General features: G+C 35.9%; 1 protein-coding gene across 3 annotated transcripts in view; it reads right to left on the reverse strand.

Moving 5' to 3' along the window:
- LOC129777870 (serine proteinase stubble) overlaps positions 1 to 19,812 on the reverse strand; it is a 146,552-nt gene that overhangs the window by 47,510 nt on the left and 79,230 nt on the right. For all 3 annotated transcript variants that reach the window (XM_055784437.1, XM_055784436.1, XM_055784435.1), the window contains exon 3: positions 727 to 889. In XM_055784437.1, coding sequence (XP_055640412.1) covers positions 727 to 889 — 163 coding nt within the window. The remainder of the gene's footprint in view (positions 1 to 726; positions 890 to 19,812) is intronic.

Consider the following 19,812-nt stretch of genomic DNA (forward strand, 5'->3'; position numbering starts at 1 on the left):
TAAACAAAAGGGATAGTTTAAGTTCATCTCACATAGATTCACCTTTTTCAGATTCTTCCAACATGTACTTTTACAAGCATTTCCTTCAGTAAAGTCCCCCGCATTTCACGGCCAATATACTCCAGTGAAATCTTATCTCCCAGACACAGTGGTTAACTAATTCAGAACATCATCCATTCCCAAAACAAAAGTCTCTTTCGCCAGAGCGATAAAAGCAAACTTTCCTCCATTAAAACTACCGGACCGTAATGGGTGCACAAAATTCGCCAGGCGAATTTATTTCGTCTCAGTCGGTTTCCGTTGAAATTTTCAACCGCAACTCGAACCCGTTTTTCGTTCTTTGATAATTAACTTTTTTTCTTATTTCGACCATTTCAGCAAACGGAGAACAATGCATTAAAGTTTCCTTTTCGTTATCAGGAAAACTAATGATATACGGAAAGATGGATTCTTTTGATACGGTTTCTGATTGCGGGGCAATGTTCTTAATGGAAAAGATCTCTGATGTGTGGATATTGGAGATCATTATTCGGAGTTTTTAGGCGATGATTAGTTGAAACGTAATTAACTACTGCAACTGCAACCGTGAGTTTGGTGTTAGCTACATCAGTGCTTCAGATTGACATTAATTCCAGGGAGGCCGTAGAATTTGAAAATATGATCTCCGACTAAATATGATTTTCCATTAAAAGACTACGTGAAAAAAAATATATTAGCGATACTTACATGACGACGAAAATGGATGCAGTGGGTTCCCGTGCGCCGGGCTGAGCAGATTACTCAGAAATACTGTGAGAGAGGTAAGCAGCAGGGCATTGGTGGCACTGGAGGCGATATACCGCTGTTGAGGGCTCCATCTCACTGTCCCTCGGAGCGGTTTACTGGACATCTGGGGGGAGAGTTAGAAATGAGTATGTAATAAATTGTTGGTTGTATTTTGTTATTTGGAATGTATTTTTATTGTGAAGTTTACGAATGTTTCATGTTACTGTCTCGAGAAATTTCATTTTATCATTTCATCTAATCCACTTAGATTTTTTTTTATCCCATTTATTTATTTAAGGCTCATTAGCATTTTAGCTGTAACAGAGCCGAATTTTAATCGTGTACATGTCACATGGTTATCATATCTATAATTAGCACATTCCGTAAGAGTTATTCTTTCTGTTCTTCCATTATCCAGTTGGACCACCGGACAGCGGAGATAGTTGATTGATCATTGTTGAGTTATTTATAGAACAGTAGCCCGATGTGTCTGCAGGGCAGAGCAGTTGTGTGGATGAATCGATCTTATTTCGATCGTGGATCGATCTCCATCAATGATGATTGTTGCGTGGACGTAGCTATTCTGTAACAACACAAAGATGGTCAATGAGGGCCCTGAGTTTTGAACTCACGATCGAGACTTAGATTTGATGCCTAGCATTTTCGCTGGAATATACTTCTTCTCAAAACATGATATCAAAAATTTACTAGATTCACTCCTGGACTCAAATAATGAGCAAGCAATCCATAAATCGTAAGAAAGATGGATAAGAGCCGTGCTGCAACACGTACAGATTTATCTGGAAAGGTACAGATTTTTACGTTATTTTGGGTACAGATTCTGTACGGTACAGAGTACAGATTTTCATAAAAAAAAGTACAGATTGGTACAGATTTTTCCACGGGTGAAATTTCTTACAGTTGAACAAAGCTACATTAAGGTACATGATTACTTTTACACTGCAGTATCGCTTGGTGCGGCAGCTTGAAACTTTTAATAAATTCACTTCACTCTAGATTCAGAAAACTGTGTATAAGCATCATCAAACACACGAATGACGGATGAAATGTAAATGTGATATTTGGAGTAATTAAATGAGTATTTTTATGCTGATAGAATGGATCAACAACGAATATTTTCGATGGTACAGATTTTTGGAAGAAAAAGTACAGATGAGTAGGATTTTGAACCCCTCTGGTACAGATTAAAGTGTGGATAAGAGTAGTATAATGCGACAGATGTATGCTTCCATATTTTTTTTGGATATTTTCGCAAGAGTTTTATTAGACGATTTGTGGATAGATATGTTCAATCTAAACACAAACACAGAACAATGTTCCCTTTTGCAAATGAATGAATCTCCATTGACGAGTGCCCAATCCAATACTTTTGAAATGCAACAAGGAACGATAAGTTACAGGCTTTATACAAAGATTCGGTGTTGCGCAAGCTGTCTTGAAAATTATGGCAAAGCAAGCTAAGTTCTCGGCTAAAACATTACTGTGAGTTCACACGTTATTTTGGATCTTGAAGTGATTGGAAAAAATAATTTTAAAAACATTTCTCCGGCGTAACTGCGTCGGAAAACATTGACAAAATATATCGACCTAGTTTCCATGGAATAGCAAAAGTTAGGAATATATTTAACGCTAAAACTGTTTGCCACGAACATTGCACAATGCACAATGGTCCAGGAGATGTATTTAAGTAGAAATTAGCATTTAGAGCTCGACAGTTATTCTCTAGACATAAATTGTCTTCGACAAAGTTGTAGCGCTCATTTTTATGTTATTAAAAATAGGGTTACAAAAATTTTGGATGAAATAAAAAATCTAACATTCTTATCTTCATAGATAGAGATAAACATAGTTCGACTATGTTGTAGTCCAAGTTATTTCAGACATATTTGTAGAACAAAGTTTTTCCCTATCTCTTGAAATAACCGGTATAGCGCCTTTTTTATAAGTTGCGTTAGGGCCACCATGAAAAATTGTTTTTTTTTTGCTCTAACTTTTATATTTCAACCTCTACATCAAAATTGTCTTGGGATGACTTTTAGAGCTTATCATGACCAACGTTTTGCGATGCATAACTTGCCAATATCTTTATACTACTCAAAGTTATTGACGGGTTTTCACTCAAAAACTCTTGATTTCAATTTTAGTTTACTCAATTACAGAAAATAACATAATTTTGGAAAACGCCCATTATATAGAGTCAAATATGCTCCTTCAAATGCCGTCAACGAACATTTTTTATGTTTGCCCCAAAACGAATGACAAGTGAATGAAAATATCGTATTTTTTTGGGAAGAAATATCAATAACTTTTAGTATAGTTAAGATATTGACAAGTACTGCATCGCAAAATGTTTGTCTTAATAAGCTCTAAAAGTCTTCTGAAGACAGTTTGCATGTAAAATTATAAAATATAAAAGTTAGAGCAAAAAAAAACGATTTTTTGATGATGACCCTGACGCAACTTAAAAAAAAGCGCTGTGTCGGTTATTTCGAGAGATAGAAAAAAAAACTTTGTTCTGGAAAGTTTTCTTAAATAACTAGGACTATAACATTGTAGAACTAGGTTTACCTCTATATATAGAGCTTGAGCTGCTCTCCGTGATTGACCTGAACCAACCAAATTGCACAAAGAACGCACAGAATGACGCTTGGGACTAGAAAATAATTCTCGTTGTGCAATTCTCGGTGATTCGAGCTTTAAATGGTCAATAACGACGTCGGCCACATCCTTACAGTCACCAGGGGAAGGGAAGAAATGTTAGGCCGGAGGCCGGAAGGGTCACATATATCAACACGCAGCAGAGATCTTTCGGTATCCTGAGAAGGAAAACCTGTAACATTAATTAGATTTTTCATTTATCGCACGTATTTCTTATCGAAATCCAATTGCAACTACAAAGCTTTAACTATGGGAAACCTGAGAAGGTAACCGAGAGAACTCCTCTCAAATCAATCGGACCAGTGATATTTTCCATTATTCAACGCTCGTAGTCCCTATCGAACTCCTCTCTGATTATTGGATATGTTATTGAAACTGCTTACTAGCCAAACGGTCATAAATTCAAAACTCGGGCCCTCAATTTGACCATCTTTGTGCGTCTTTTTTCACGTTGTAATGAACTTAAAATATTTGCCCGGGTTGCTTTAATAAAATCTGTGTCAATCTTTTTTCAATATATTTTTTAAATCTATGTTTTGTATTCTGAGAATAATTTTGAAAATATCGTTGGCAAAATAATTCGTCAAAGTTGATGGTAATCACATAGCACTAAAAAGTATTGTATCATTTGAAAAAGTATGTAAAGTAAAATAATTCTTGTTCAATTGTTCAATGAAATTATTCGTTATATTGAAATCAATTCTATATACAGCCATTCCATGTCAAACCGATATAGTAATTGTCAGATTTTCGTCAAAAGTGATAATTTTATTCCTTATCGCAAAACATTAGACCCGTACTTTTTAATTTTTTTATTAGGGTGCCCATTTTCATTTTAGAAGGTTCGAAAAATCAATGTTTCCCACTTGTTCCCAAAAATGACTATTTTCAAAAATTTATAACATTAGAGCCACTGAACCAATTTAGATGATCGACATATCAAATTGGAACCAAAGAGCTGACCTTTTATTAAAATTGAAGTGAGTTATGAGTTAGTTTTCTTTGAAATAATATTACTTTTGCGAAAAATTTAAATTTTCGGTTTTGTAATTATTGATTGAGTTAGTTTTTTACTTTTTCTCGGTCAAAGAGAGATCACGCTATATTATATATATAGATAAATTAGAGAAAACTGTTGCAATATGTTGAACAAGCGAATTGATGTGTGGCGTGCAAAGTTTTACGAAGCACTCATTTTGTTTGTCCCTCATGTGTATCGGTACACGAGCTGTGTCCCATGTGATGCGAAGGAATCTTCAGAGAGAGCATCGAAGTACAGTTACACCGTAGTACGAGACCGGTGTTACTCTAGCAAATGGATAAGTTCAACAAGCTACGATATTTTACCTAAATCACCTTTTTTTAGTGTTGTATTTTTCTGTGTTTGTATCTTTCTGTCGTCGCAGCCGTTTTTTATTGTTCAGAGTTCAGTGTCAATTAAGCACATCACCGCACATCATCAAATTCTCTCTCTCTCTCTCTCTCTCTCTCTCCTTCTTTTCTATCCTATTTACACAAGATAGAATAGTGTGTTTGATTTATACTCTCGAGTTTCTCTCCGTAACGTTTTCTAGAAGCATTAAGTGCGATTCACATACAACATACACGTCACGTTCACGTCCCGTCACGTCACGATACGTCAATGATTCTACCATGCAATTCCCATGAAAACATTCACATACACCAGCAACGTAACGACCCGTCAGCATACGTTCAACGAAAACGACCGGCAGGATTTGTAGAAAAGAATAATTGACGGAGACGGACGGTTTTTGTCTGGGCTTTGTGTCTCGGCTTTTGTTTTGATTTGGTTGTACAGTAATTTACATTTAAATCGACATTAAGCTAATTTAACCGATCTGTGATGCAACACGTTTAATTAGACATTTTTACCTCTAATTGGACATTTTTGTAAATATTGAATTCGGGGCCCAAATTATGGCCCCACATTGAAAATCGCTAACAGTCGCGAATGGCCGATTACTGATCAAAATAGACTCCAATACGACACTGAGTGGTGCCTCAGCATATCGCATTATAAGTAACTTACTGTACTTTTTATGCCAACATATCGCTTAGCTCCAAATTTCGGAGTGAAAATCATTCGCGACTAGTTGAGAGAATTATTCTATTTATTATTATTGTTGAATAAGGGTCGGACTACGGGGTTTAAGCATTTAAATAATTGAATTCAATGATTCCCATTGAATTTTCCAAAATTCGAAACTGATTTTAGGCATGCTGATTTGAAAGAGTGCATTGCAATTCAAAATTGTTGTAGGTGGCGACACCATAAATAAAATTAATTGAATCATTCGTTTGGCATTTGACGTGACGGTGCTGGTGGAAGCATTGACTGCATGTGTGAATTGGTGGAGACATTGACGGAACGTAGACGTTCTTCTCCGTAACGTGCTATGTGAATCGCACATTATTCACACCGCTTCTTTCTTCGCTAGGACGAAGAGTCTCTGTTCGTTCGTTAGCTTATCACAGCTACAGAACAGATGAATCACTAGTTATTTAAATTTCTGTTAGTTTTCTCAATGAATAGTAAATATCGCTAACCGTAACTGTAGAGTGGGAAAGGAAATTATTTGCATTTGTATGCGTTGCAGCTTGCGTTGTTGAACAATAATGAACCCCTTTTACTTATCCGAGTTGTCCTAGAAAGTGTCACGCCACGCTAGTGTTGGAAGATTGTCTGTAATAGCCCTAATTCGGATTTCACATTGTAGTTCGCACGGGAATAGTTTTTGATGGTGTGCTAATGTGTACATGTATGTATTTTTATTCAAATTTTGACTTTGTTATGGATTTTGTACTTTATGATTATTTGAAATTTCTTTTGCCTGATTTTTATTTTACGGATTCCAGGTTTATGATCTAATTTATACTTCAAAAATTGTTTTACTTCAAATCATGATCCTCTATTATTGAGGTTCATTTCTAAATTTAGATAAAAAATATATTCAGATTTGTGATTATGGATTCAGATCCCTGATGTCCGAATGAGATTAAAAAATACAAGTTTTGTTCTAAATATTCAAGTTCCTGTTTCGAGTTTCCAGATTCCAAACTTCCTTAACAGGGACACTGCATACGGTTATGTGTATAATCATTTAATCATACGATGTTGATCAGGCAGCTATCGATTACGGAAAGGCTTTTTCACACCGTGTTTTGTGGCAGTTTGGAATATGGGGATGATTCAAATGTGTTAATTTGAGTGTTCTGTGTCTGCCTTTAGTTATCTGTGGTATATGTTTGAAGTGTAATATGATCACGCTTAAACCCAACTCATCAATATTCAAGACCTCTAAGGCAATAAACCACCCCCGAGGGCGCTGGGCGATATAAACATAAAATGTGATACGATACCCGAGCCAGCAATCTGGCCCAAGGGTTCGTTTACTATTTATGATTGTATAACTCGACGCGCACCAACGGCAGCGGCGAGTTTGTCTTCCTTCCGCCCCGCTGCGAGTTTAGCTAACAGCAGAAATTTAACCAAACATGTGGCGCGCATCCGGCACACATGTTTCAGCACTTTCTTTTCCTATTTACTTTGACCCACAAAGAAGTGCTTTCTCTCTCTCTCCGAAGAACGCGTCTGACCAAGGCCATCACAGCCCACTCTAACTGCTGGTGCGATGCTCCGCCCAGCATAATTTGTAAATATTCTGTGTAGAGTTTAAGCCTATTTTTGTAAACTAGTATTTAAGCCCCGAGAGTCTTTTCTTTGAATACAGATGTCAGTTGACAGTACACAGTAGAGAGGCGACGCTTGAACGAATAAGCGTTTGTGTTTATTAATTTACCAAATCCGAAAGTCGACGCCACTGAATGGCGTAAGTTCCTTCTTCACGTTTACATGGCGACCAGTGACACCGAGTCACGAGTGAACCGACAGATCCGATGCTGTTATCGCGTATTAAAGTGAATTTAAACGCAGAGTTTAGAGCCTACTGAGCAGAGGCAATGGTGAACTGCAAAGTTAAAGTTTTTAAAAACAAGAAGAAGAAGAAACCTACTGTTGTGTTGTGTGGTGTGTGTTTAGGTACCTTCCAACTGGGTACGGTATGAATATAAATCATTTAAGCTAAGAAAAATTCGCTAAATGAACTTTTAAACCGACCGGACGCAGTGCAAGTGTGAATAAATTGAGTAACGAAACATTCAGTGAAAAGATGGTGAAAGTGGAAATCACCAAAGTGGGGAAGAAATTGGACCCCAGCGGAAACTATTGAAGCCGTTTACGAAAAATTAGAATCGCAGACACAAGTGAAATCGTGAAGCTGACAGTAGCCACCTGGCCAACCAGGATAAATAACATTCGCAAGTTAAGCAGTATTCTGCAAAAATGAACATCGATTTGGATCCAACTGGACACCCCTGAGATCTGACGGAAGCAGAGGCACCCACGCCCCCCCCCCACCCCCGAGAAGAGGACACTTGCGGAGAAAACGTGGCGTAAGTCAGACTCGAGTTAGTCTAATCCTTTTATATACGGATATCATGTAATAAATTTATAGTCGAGGCACAAAATATTTTTTATCGTAATACCCACGCGGCAGTAGGAATAGGTAGTAGGAATTAGAAAAAAAAAAAAAAAGCAATTACAATACCCACAAAATTGGTTTTACATATGTACCGTTGAAAATGGGGTTATTTAATACCAAACCCGTTAGTAACACGGGCGACGCTCAAATCCAAATTTTAAATCACCTAGAGAACCACAGTGTAATGCACGAAGCTCAAGGAGCGATTATCTGCGTCACACTTGCCCTCACATCCATACTACTAATTTCGAAAATATACAAAGCATATAAGGCATGCATGAATGCACATGCTATGCAAGCGGCAAAAGCTCACGCAGCCGTAGTCGACACCGTCTAAAAGAATTCGAAAATTTTAAAACATGCGTTCGAACGCAGCCTCAGCATAATAAATTCTTTACCGATAACCATTTTTCCTTGTCTCCTTGAATGGACGAAGTAACAAAGCTCATCCAATTGAATATACAAAAACTAAAACATATACACCTGACTATACAACAGGAACTGGTCAGAAAACTAAGGAAAAGTACTTTAGCCAAACGCCTCACGGAAGCGGAAGCGCTCGTGAAACAGATTAAAAAATTGTCGTCTACGTTACTAGACACAACCCACGGCTCAGAAATCATAAAAATAACCGAAAAGGCGGACCAACTTTTGAACGCAATTAAGGCGTCAATCGAAAAGGGTAGACCAAGAACGCTCAAGGAAATTGCGCTAGCCGTCCTATTTTGCCTCAGGTTACAAAGAAAACCGAAAATGGCTAGCATACTCGAAATAATCAAGACTACATCATCTATAGTTCCGCAATTCGACGGAAACATAGACAAACTGAAAGCCTTCGCTGACGCTTTAAACTTGGTGAAAACATTTGAAACACCGGAAAACAAAGCAACCATAATTAACGTCATACTAACCAAACTAGAGGGACGGGCGAGAAATGCATTCATTGAAACACCGACATCGGTGAGCGAGATAAGCAAAATTTTAAAAGCTAAAATAACGACCAGCCCACCGGAACAAGTTCTAGCTAAAATGGCTAACTTGAAACAAAACGGTGGAATCGAACAATTTTGCCTGGATTTAGAAAAATTGGTGTTCAGTTTGGAAACAGCGTACACCGCTAAAGAAATTCCGCCCCAAGTTGCCAAATCTATGGCAAACAAAGAAGGCGTCAAACATTTAGCCGGAGGGTTAAAAAACGAAAAAACCTCGCTCATCATAAGAGCAGGGAATTTCAATTCATACTCCGACGCGATGACTAAAGCGTTGGATGAAAACTTAAATAATGCGAGCGCATCAGTATTTGCATACTCGCAAACCAACAGAAACGCCAACCGTTTCAACAACAACGTTGACACACATTATAATAATTACAGGCGCAGGCCAAACGACTTCCATAACCGCGGTAGAAACCAAAACAATTTCAACCGCAACAATTTCAACCAAAATAATTTCCAAAACCAACCGCGTAATAACTATAACCGTTTTGGCCAGCAAAACCAAGTTCGAGACCAATTCTCAAACATAAACCCACAGCGAAATAACAACAACAACAATAGGCGGAATACAAATTTTAACCGCCCTCAGCAATACATCCGCCTAACGGGAAACGAGTCACAACCGACGGACGCCCTCCAGTCCGAACCGGCATTGACATTGGAGGAAAACAAACATTACGGATACAGATGTCAGTTGACAGTACACAGTAGAGAGGCGACGCTTGAACGAATAAGCGTTTGTGTTTATTAATTTACCAAATCCGAAAGTCGACGCCACTGAATGGCGTAAGTTCCTTCTTCACGTTTACAGAAGGCACATGAAATATTTTTTATATCTGAATGTAGAGTACTTTTGACAAAGATTTTTTACCAGCAATTGGGTTCAGATATCACATAAAGATCAACACGGAAAGGAAAGAAGACGGAATGTTAATTGTGCCGATACCAATTTTTAAAAATGACACCGCAAAGTCTTCAAAATCATTTTCAAATTTTCTCATTACAATTTCTGACTTCACTTCGTTTTTTTGTTGCTTTTTCATGTTGTTTTGATTTAATCATATTTATCAACAGGAGATTCGACGAATCTCACAATCTGATTTGTCAGAATCTTTCCTTCTCATTCGGGTAAATTTTGCATTCGGGTAAATGTTTTGCATTCGGGTATTCGTTACATTCGGCTGAATGTCATTCGGGTATGTGTTACATTCGGGTAGATGTGTTTCGGGTAAACGTGTTTCGGGTGAATGGGACACAACCGTTATGCAGACACTCTTGATGCGTGCTGAATGGAGGGCATGACGAGAGAAAGTCGGGACTTAACGTGTTAAAATCAAAACACTAAAAATTCAAAAAAGCAAAAAAAAAAAACTTTAAAAATCTAAAAATCAATAAAATTAAAATCTGAAAATCTGAAAATTTCAAAATTTTAAGATTTAAAAATTCTAAAATTTAAAAATTTCAAAACTCTAAAATCTACAAATTTAAAAAATTAAAAATTTCAAAACATTAAAATTTAAAAATTTAAAAAATTAAAAACTGAAAAATTGAATATTAAAAAAATCAAATTTAAGATTTTAGAATCACATCACTTACCGCAGTGAATCCTGATTTTTGCTTAACCATTCCCACTAACAACTATCCCTTCCATGATAAACGCTAGGGAACCACGCTATAGAGGCGACCCTTCTGGCCTTCGGGCGGCGAATATCATACTAACATTCCTTCCCTTCCTCTGGTGACTGTAAGGACGTGACTGGCGTCGTTATTGACCATTCAAAGCTCGAATCACCGAAAATTGCACAACGAGAATGATTTGCTAGTCCCAAGCGTCATTCTGTGTGTTCTTTGTGCAATTTGGTTGTTTTAGGTCAATCACGGAGAGCAACTACGAATTGTACAGTCTACCCAAGCTCAAGCTCAAGCTCAAGCTCATTCAATATTCCGATGTGACTAGACTAGACCTGTGCGACTAGAATCCAATCTTCCCGCAAGTGTGATATTGTTTCAAAGAAGGTTAGCATATTGGCTTCAATTGAATTTTGAATGATTTTGAATCGCTGTCACCATATGTACAAATTAAAAAAAAAATTTTTTATATAGTTTACATGGTTTAGAGATGAAGGGCTATGATATGACTGAGTTCCGGAAATTCGCTTCACACGATCATAACAGGTTTTATGTTTCCTTTGTCTATTGCTCAGTTATATTACAGTTTCAGGCCGGAAAATGAAAATTACATATATTCGTAAAACGATTCTCGTTCTAGGAAGAAAAACATGCAACTACAGTAAAACCTGTTTTTGTGCGCATTTTTTAGTCCGATAGTGTAGCGAAAACTATTTTAAAGCTACTATTGAAGTTTGATACGATTTTTTATGCATTTTTTGTGCGGTCCCTATCCCTCACACAAAGACAGGTTTACCTGTATTTGTTTTGAGCCCCGCTCTTTCGAAGTGTGGTTCACGCACCATTCATGGTCGTTAATTGATCATTGATTAACTTTATGAGCTTCCTTAGGCGAGTTTGGTGGAATACATATTTTTTTTCGATTTCTAATTGATATATCAAGTTGTCGAAAACCGTGCGAAATATTTTTAGAAACTGTGTAAAAAGAATGTAAGTCGTACGCGAAATAAAATGGGAATGGGGAAAAATATATGAGTAAACAGTAGTAGTAGGAATAGTGGAGTCAAAGTGGTTACCTTAACAAGTATTAACATTTTCTGCGTTTACATATAACTATAAACCTCGTTTATCGAAGAATGTGGTAGTTGATTCAATAGATGCTCAAGACAGCAAACGGTTTCTACTATAAAAATACAAAATAGTACATTTTTCATTATAAGAAAAATTCTAGTGTGGGTATAATTGACACATGCACATATTATGGTAAACGACATAGATCTTTGAGTTGTTTTCTGTAAAAAATTGTTTGAATCCAAATTGAAATAGTAGATACATATATGGAATAATCTGGGTCTACTCTCCTAGAGTCGCCTCTCCTAGAATATGTGAATGATTGGCCAATAACTTATTGTGAACAGGCCAAACTGATGATTTGTCAAAATTATCAGGTCGAATAAGGTGAGTTTCACGGAAAATTACATAAATACCATGCGCACAAAGTACACCCGAATGGCTATTGAAAGAGCGATTCAAAGTTTTGTTTATATTTTGACAAACGACAGAGTGGCTCAAAAGTCATGAAACTCTTTCAATATACGATGATTATCAATAAGGCATCAATAGTCAATAGTCATACTATCAAAAAACTTGTTTGAAACAAGCAACTGACTCCTTTATCACCACTTCTCCTACATTACTTCTCCTGGAAGGCAATATGCACGTTGAGGTGCCGATGAATGTATGGGAAAAAATCGACACTTAAATTTCAAAAAGTTGCCCTATACAAAATGTTCACCACCTCGAAACAACACCCTATACCAAATTTCAGCTCAATCGGACTTAAGGAAGAGTGGCGCAAAGCGGTCAAAGTTTGAGTTTTTTGAAAATCGAAAAATTACCCACTAGAATGAACTGAAAAGTTTAAACCCTCTTAAAGCTAGAAAAGAAGAAGAAGAAGAAAAATCACCTAAGTTGGATGTAAAGGAAATCGGGGCTTACGAAAAAAATTTTGACGTAGAACTACGTCTTTCAGAAAGGGTGCCAAATCAGAAAACAGGTCACGTTTTTGTGAAATAAAATTAAGGTTAATAACTATTTTCACAGCGAACAAATTCTGATACTTTGCACACCAATTGAATCGGAAATTATCTAAAATTCGTTATATATACAGTACAATCCACTGCCTGAACAGTTTAAATTAATGAAAACTGGAAGCATTCTTATTTTTCCATACATTTGTTCTGCCGATTTGTGTGCATTCTGGAACAGAGCTGTCAATAACGAGCAACTGATACATTCGTTTCTGCCCGTTTTCAACATATTTGTGAACGCCGAAAAAAAAAACTATCAACACTACTCACTATTGTTTGTGTTTGACGTTTGCTTAGCGTGAGCACGTAGAATTCACCCGTTCATTAATATAATATTTCGATTTCTCCCGTGTTTCATCAGTTCTCATCATCGTTAAAATTTTACTGTGATTGCTTGGTAAGTGTTTCGCAGTTGGCTATAAAATATAATCAAGTGTAATGTAATTTTCGTTCAAAAAGTTACAAGTATGATTCAGAACGGTACACGGCATTTATTTAGATAAACGCATATTTCATGAAAGTATGCTTTCAAATTTCAGCAGGGTAACCTTACTGTTGCACAGTGATGGTAAAAAATCGCATCATGCGATCAATGAATAGGTATATTTCTCTTATCGGATTTATTGACATCCCCATCAGCAGGCGACACTCTTTCACTCATCAATCTCCCACAGAGGGTATATTTTGAACGGTGAGCTACCAAGATCTCAAGAGAGCAGTATGAGCAGTAATTCGCTGATGCCTGTACTCTCCAGCGCAATGTTTCTACTATGCAAGCTTTATCGTGAGTGATTGCTACCAACGATTAATCGCAGAGTATAAAGCCTGCGATGAGCACTTGTTCCGACAATGTACATCTCACGAACAACTGTGATCATAGGATGTTAGCCCTATGATTTTGAATTCTCCTTTTGCATTGCTTCTGCTTTGACCGGAGTGAGTGTCGTGCAATAAACTTTGTTTGTTTCAGTTTTGTATTGCTCGTCTCTCGCCCCGCAGGCAGTTTATCGGTGCAATTAAAAATTTAAAAAAAATCATTCAAAAATGAATAAATCAAACGTTTCCGAAAAAATCCGTCAAATTTTCATCGCGTGTGAAAACGGAGAGTTTCGATGTAACGCAGGTGAAGGCTGCGATTACCACCCGAAATCTCTCATGATTTCGAACTGTATGAGGCACGTGAGGGACCAACATCCACTGGAGTATAATATCCTCAATTTGGGAAAGAGGGTATCAGATGAAGAAATTGAGGCCATTTCAAAAAAGAAAAAGGCTAAGGTTGGGGGAGCTCATGATGATTCGGCTTTAGTGCGAGTTTATCGTCAGAAGTTAGTTGGTGGGCTCATAAAGTTATGCACCGTGCATAATTGCCCTTTCTCCACCATGGAGTGGGAAGGTTTACGTGACATTATAAATCCAATGCTTCAAGTGCTTAAATAAAAAAAGCTTTTTTTATACTATACCCAAAATTCAGAGATGTGATTTTTATAGTTTTTGAACTATGATTATAAGATAATGATAAGTTAACGGATGGTCCTAAAAAAACATTTTTTCCCATTTTTTTCCAAAAATTACTTTTTCAAAAATTGAAAGCTTTTTAAATACTGGACCGATTTAGATAATCCACATAATAAATAAATTTGTAGAAAAAAATATTATATTGGCGGAAAACTAGGATCCTGGTAGCATAGATATAGTCTATTCGCATATGAATATTGAACGTAGACTAAAACATAATAATTTTGAAAAACCATAATTCAAAAACAAAGAAAAACACATCTCTGATTGTTGGATATGTTATGTAGAAAAACTTCAACTTTCAGATTCATGTAATCTGCAAAAAACAAATACAATCAATAATTACAAAAGCAAAGTCCAATTTTTTTGCAAGTGAAATATTTTTTCGAGGAAGCCATCTGATTGGCTTAAATTTGATATGTCGTTCATCTAAACCGGTCGAGTAGTTTAACAGTTATGGATTTTGAAAAAAGAACCTAGAATCGAAATGGTCATCCTAATGAAAAAAAAAAAATCAATCAATTTTATCAAGCACTATATTTTAATCAATCAACTGGATTTCGAGCTATGATTTTTTGAAAGTAAGATCAATGATTTAAATACCCCCGTTACAAAAATCTGTCGTAATCTAAATTGGTCATATTATAATGAAAATAGAGATTTTGGATAGCTGTCATCATATGTACCAAGTTTAAAAAAAACAAAAGGGGATGCATCAAAATATGCTGTTTTCAGCCGATTTGTCACGGAATTGCACAGAAGGAACAACTTCGTCATAAACAAACAAAAAACATATCATGATACGAATTAAAGTTATGGAGATATAATTTTCGAATGTGAGATTTAGAGACCTTAGTTAGCACTTAACCCCCCTTAACCCCTAAAATAAGAAATTATGAGATACCTTAATGTTTTTAACTTTTGTATTCATAGGAGTAATTGAGTTATCCGAACGACATACGGCTGGTTATCTGAAATCAGAGCTACTTAAAATAGGAGAAATTTACGAAATTGAATTATGGCAATGGTACTCGGCAACGATAGATAACGCCCAAAATGGAGTGAAAGCTGTAGATCTTTTACAAGAGAGTCAAGTTGATGATGTATATGAACAATTTTTCATCCTTGACGAAGATGATAAAATGGATGAAGAAGACGTAATGGAAAACGAAGTTTTTGAGAAATGCGAAACAAACTTAAATATAAACAACATCGAATGTGTACGATGCGGGGCACATACTCTGAATTTGGTAGTGAATGACGCTACCAAAAACTCAGAAGAAGAGTTAAAGGCTGTAACAAAGATTGTGAAATCGTATCGAAAAGTCGAGTATCAGAAACGATTCAAGTACTCCGGTATCGCGATGCCACCAATCCCTAACAAAATAAGATAGAACCACTACTTTTTAATGCTTAAAGAGTTGGTGAAAAATCGCGAATTTTTTGCTGGATTGGGTGTGAAGCATCCTGAGTTAGGTAAGAATGAATAATATTTCGCTTTCGATTGTAATTTAGAGGCCTAGAGCGAGAAAAATGTAATCTAGAGCATTTTTTTTTAAATATAAACTTTTTTTTCTAGATCTCTCAGGCAGTTGGAATGTTATCGACGATTACCACGAGGCGTTTGCACCGTTGTATGAAGCAACGTTATCAGCTCAAAAACACGAATGTGTAATCAGTCAATTCCATCTCGAATGGCTGAGAGCTTATGGACGTGTTTCTAAAATTCCAGAAAATCGTTTCAAAGCTCCAATTTTGCAATCCATGAAAACACGGCAGAAAACTCTCATGAACAATACTGCGTATAAAGCGGCGTTGTTCATGGATCCACGTTTAAATTTCAACGGATCGGAGTTATTTACAAACTCGGAAAAGGAGACAATCACGGTAACGATTTCTTTCCATTTTTTGATTAATAAAGGGGTGCTCTATTGAATTTTGTAACTTTTTACGACTCTCTCCGATTTTTTTAAAGTCTTGTACATATGGTAACAGATAGCCGAAATCAGAATTTTCATTATTATATGACACATTTCAATTACGACTGATTTTTTATGGGGGATTTCCAAAATCGTTGACAGTTTATCGAAAAATCGTAACCCGGAATCCAGATGTCTGATCAAAATATAATGCATGGCAAAGTTGTTGGAAAATCATTGAACTATTTGGGAAATATAATTTCCTATTTTTCCTAAATAGTACAAAGATTATGCAACAACTTTACTCTACGTAGTATTAATCAGACATTTGGATTTCAAGCTACGATTTGATGTTGAGATGGCAAAAGTTCCACAGAGAACGTGAACGCCATCCAAAGAAAAGAATCACTGAACCGATTTAGATGAACGACATATCAAATTGAAGCCAATGAGCTAGCCTTTTGTTAAAAAATATTGAACTTGCAAAAACAATGGATTTTGTTTTCGTAATTATTCGTAATTATCGTTTTTTGTTGTTGTCAGGGCTTTGGACTAGAGAGCGCTATATTTTTTTAATTTTTTTTTTCTTGAAAGCTGTGGATTTTTTACATAATATATCTCGATATCAGAGATGCTATTTTTTTGTTTTTAAGATATGATTTTCTAAAAAAAAAAAATTTCACCTTTTTTCCATTACAAAAATTTATAACTTCAGAACTACTGGACCAATTCAGATGATCGACATATCAAATTGAAGCTTATGAATCAGTTTTCTTTGAAAAAAAAAATACTTTTGGGAAAAATTTTGATTTTTGATTATTGATTGAGTTAGTTTTTCATAGTTTTCTCGGTTCAAGATAGAGGGTCTTATATTTTTTTATATTTTGGTAGATGGTATTTTTTTCGTTTTTGAGATATAATTTTTCAAATTTAACATGTTTTAAGTCTTCGTTCTCAGTTTCTTCATTCCTATGTGACTAGACCAGATCTGTGCGACTAGAATCCGGTCTTCCCACACGTGTGATATTTTTTTCAAAGAAGGTTAGCTTATTGGCTTCAATTTAATATGTCGATCGTCTAAATCGGTTCAATAGTTCAAATGTTATGAATTTTTGCAAAAAGTCATTTTTGGATAAAAGGGAAAAATGATTTTTTGGACCACCGGTTAACTTTGAAAAATCATATCTCAAAAACGAAAAAATAGTATCTCTGATATCGAGATATGTAATTTAAAAAATCCTCAGCTTTCAGGGAATTTGATATTTAGCTCATCTAAAACGGTTTAGTGGTTCAAAAGTTATGAATTTATAAAAAAAACTCATTTTAGGGAAAAAGTGTAAATAATTGATTTTTCGAACCAGAAATGATCACCCTGACGAAAAAACATAAAATAACCGCTATTCACGAAAATCTGAGAACCACTATATCGGTTTGGTATGGAATGGCTGCAATGCTATACTGTTGAATTCAAATTATACAAATTTATATTATTAATGCCATCACAGTTTAGTTCAATTTATAATTGTTCGAATTAGTTAGTACAAGAGTTATATTCACAAATCGATTGAGAAATTGCTTTAAACTTGGTCTTGGGTTTTTTAAATTTAATTAACTTTCAACGAACTAGTGAACTCTATGACGTTATGTAGATGTTATTTATTTGTTAATTGTTGTTTCTAGGAATTTCTTGAAAATTTGTGGAGGAGAATCGAACAACACGAAGCAACGCCATCGGTAGCAATGGCGATTTCGGATACTTCTCAGGAGAAGAATGATAGTGCAGATGGTTTTGATATGGACGATTTTTTATCAAAAATGTTTGGGGAAGGATCCAATAATAGCGCTGAATCTGGTATGAATATGGACCCCATATCGAAAGAAATCAGATCTATACAGTACCAAAAACGTATATTGGCCACCAACTCATCATTCAACGTTGTGCACTATTGGTACGGAAAAAGGATTGAAGACGAACGTTTATGGAAAATCGCCCGCGTAGTGTTCGCCGCGGCCGCAACACAAGTCTCCGTAGAGCGAGATTTTTCACAATTCAATAACGTTTATACATCATTGCGAAATAGATTATCGGGAGCAAGTATCGAGAACGTTTTGCGCGTAAAACTGAATCGCGATTTGCTACCAGTTGCCATCAGTAATACGTTCCCAAACGATGTTCTCTTCGAACAATCAGGAGATAATTCGGCGAGTAAGGTTGAACTCCTCCTTGCATCCACCGAAGAAGGAAAACATAATTAATTTGTCAGTTTTGGAATACATACCCCACCCATAAATACACAAAAATTTAGACACAAATACGCAAACACAAAAACGATAGAAAAAGAGTTGTGAATTTTGAATTTTAAATAAAATGAATTTCGTACTTCTTAAAAAAATCCTAAAATATTCTATAACATATGAATAGTTCTCAGATAAACGACCTTCAAAAACACCAGGAAGGTATCCGTCAGAAATTTGGGTTGGGCACTAATTAGTTCAAATATCATATGCTACGTGTATTCGATGATTTAATATTAATTTTGAATCTACTGTGCTATGAGATTTTCATAAACAATAGAGCAATTCACGCCATACAGGCCGAAATTGACTCGAACCTTTCCGTACTAAGGTAACAGTTACTCAAAATTATTATTTTATTATCATTAGACCAATTCGGAAGTTAATTGACATTCTAGTAAAAATGTAAAAATAACATGTTATATAGACTGATAAAAAACATCAATTTCATATTCAATAGTTGAAAGGTTTTTTCTCAGCAACTAGTTACAAAGCTAAGGAACCATTTGTGTGCAAACACATCCAAATAGTTTCAAACATTCACCAATGACACCATTCAGTGAAAATTCGAATTCGATTGAATTTATTATCGTTTACTTTGTGATAACCGAACCAAAACCACCGTGAAGTAGTTTTTGCAATTTATCATTTCCTCTACACTTTATAACACGGTTAATCGCATTGATGAATAGTCAAAAATTAAAGGAAAAACATCCTCGTAGTTAACGTTCAGTTCTACAAGCAGTTCAATCTGGTGGCCGGTATTTATGTCAGAAAGCATTTGAAAAAAAAATATAAAATATTTTTTATGCATCGTTTTTCTTCCAAAGTAAAAACAAAGCATTTAAAATGATAGCTTTGTGATAGCCGATTATTATTACTAGAGAGGAAACAGATATCCGGTAACTTATCCGGCCTATCCGACCAATATTTGTTATCCGACCGGATTTTACCTAGCCAACACATCCCCCACTGGAATATTGGATTGTTCCCTCTGGCCCAAGGGAGTTTTCTAAATTCGATCTGACGATAAAATTTGCCTCACACGACCAAAAAACGTACTCGATGTCGTTGTTGATGTTGCAAACGCATTAGAGGCAAGTGCAAATGGAACATTAAATCGTTTAATCCTAATGAAATCATTATTACATTTACAAATAAATGTCTGCCGAAGCGCATATTGTTTTTCTTCTTTCTGGTCAAAGCAAATGCACTCGAGGTAGAATATAGAATGTCTGGGAGAAAGAGCGAGAGTGCTCAAATTGTAAAACATGAAGATACTCATTCTCGTGGAGCAAATTCCTGCTGCGAGGTGCACACAAAACGAACGAGGAGAGTAACTCAATTATCTGATCTAGAT

This window comes from Toxorhynchites rutilus, chromosome 3 (genome assembly GCF_029784135.1).
Source record: "Toxorhynchites rutilus septentrionalis strain SRP chromosome 3, ASM2978413v1, whole genome shotgun sequence".
Taxonomy (NCBI): domain Eukaryota; kingdom Metazoa; phylum Arthropoda; class Insecta; order Diptera; family Culicidae; genus Toxorhynchites; species Toxorhynchites rutilus.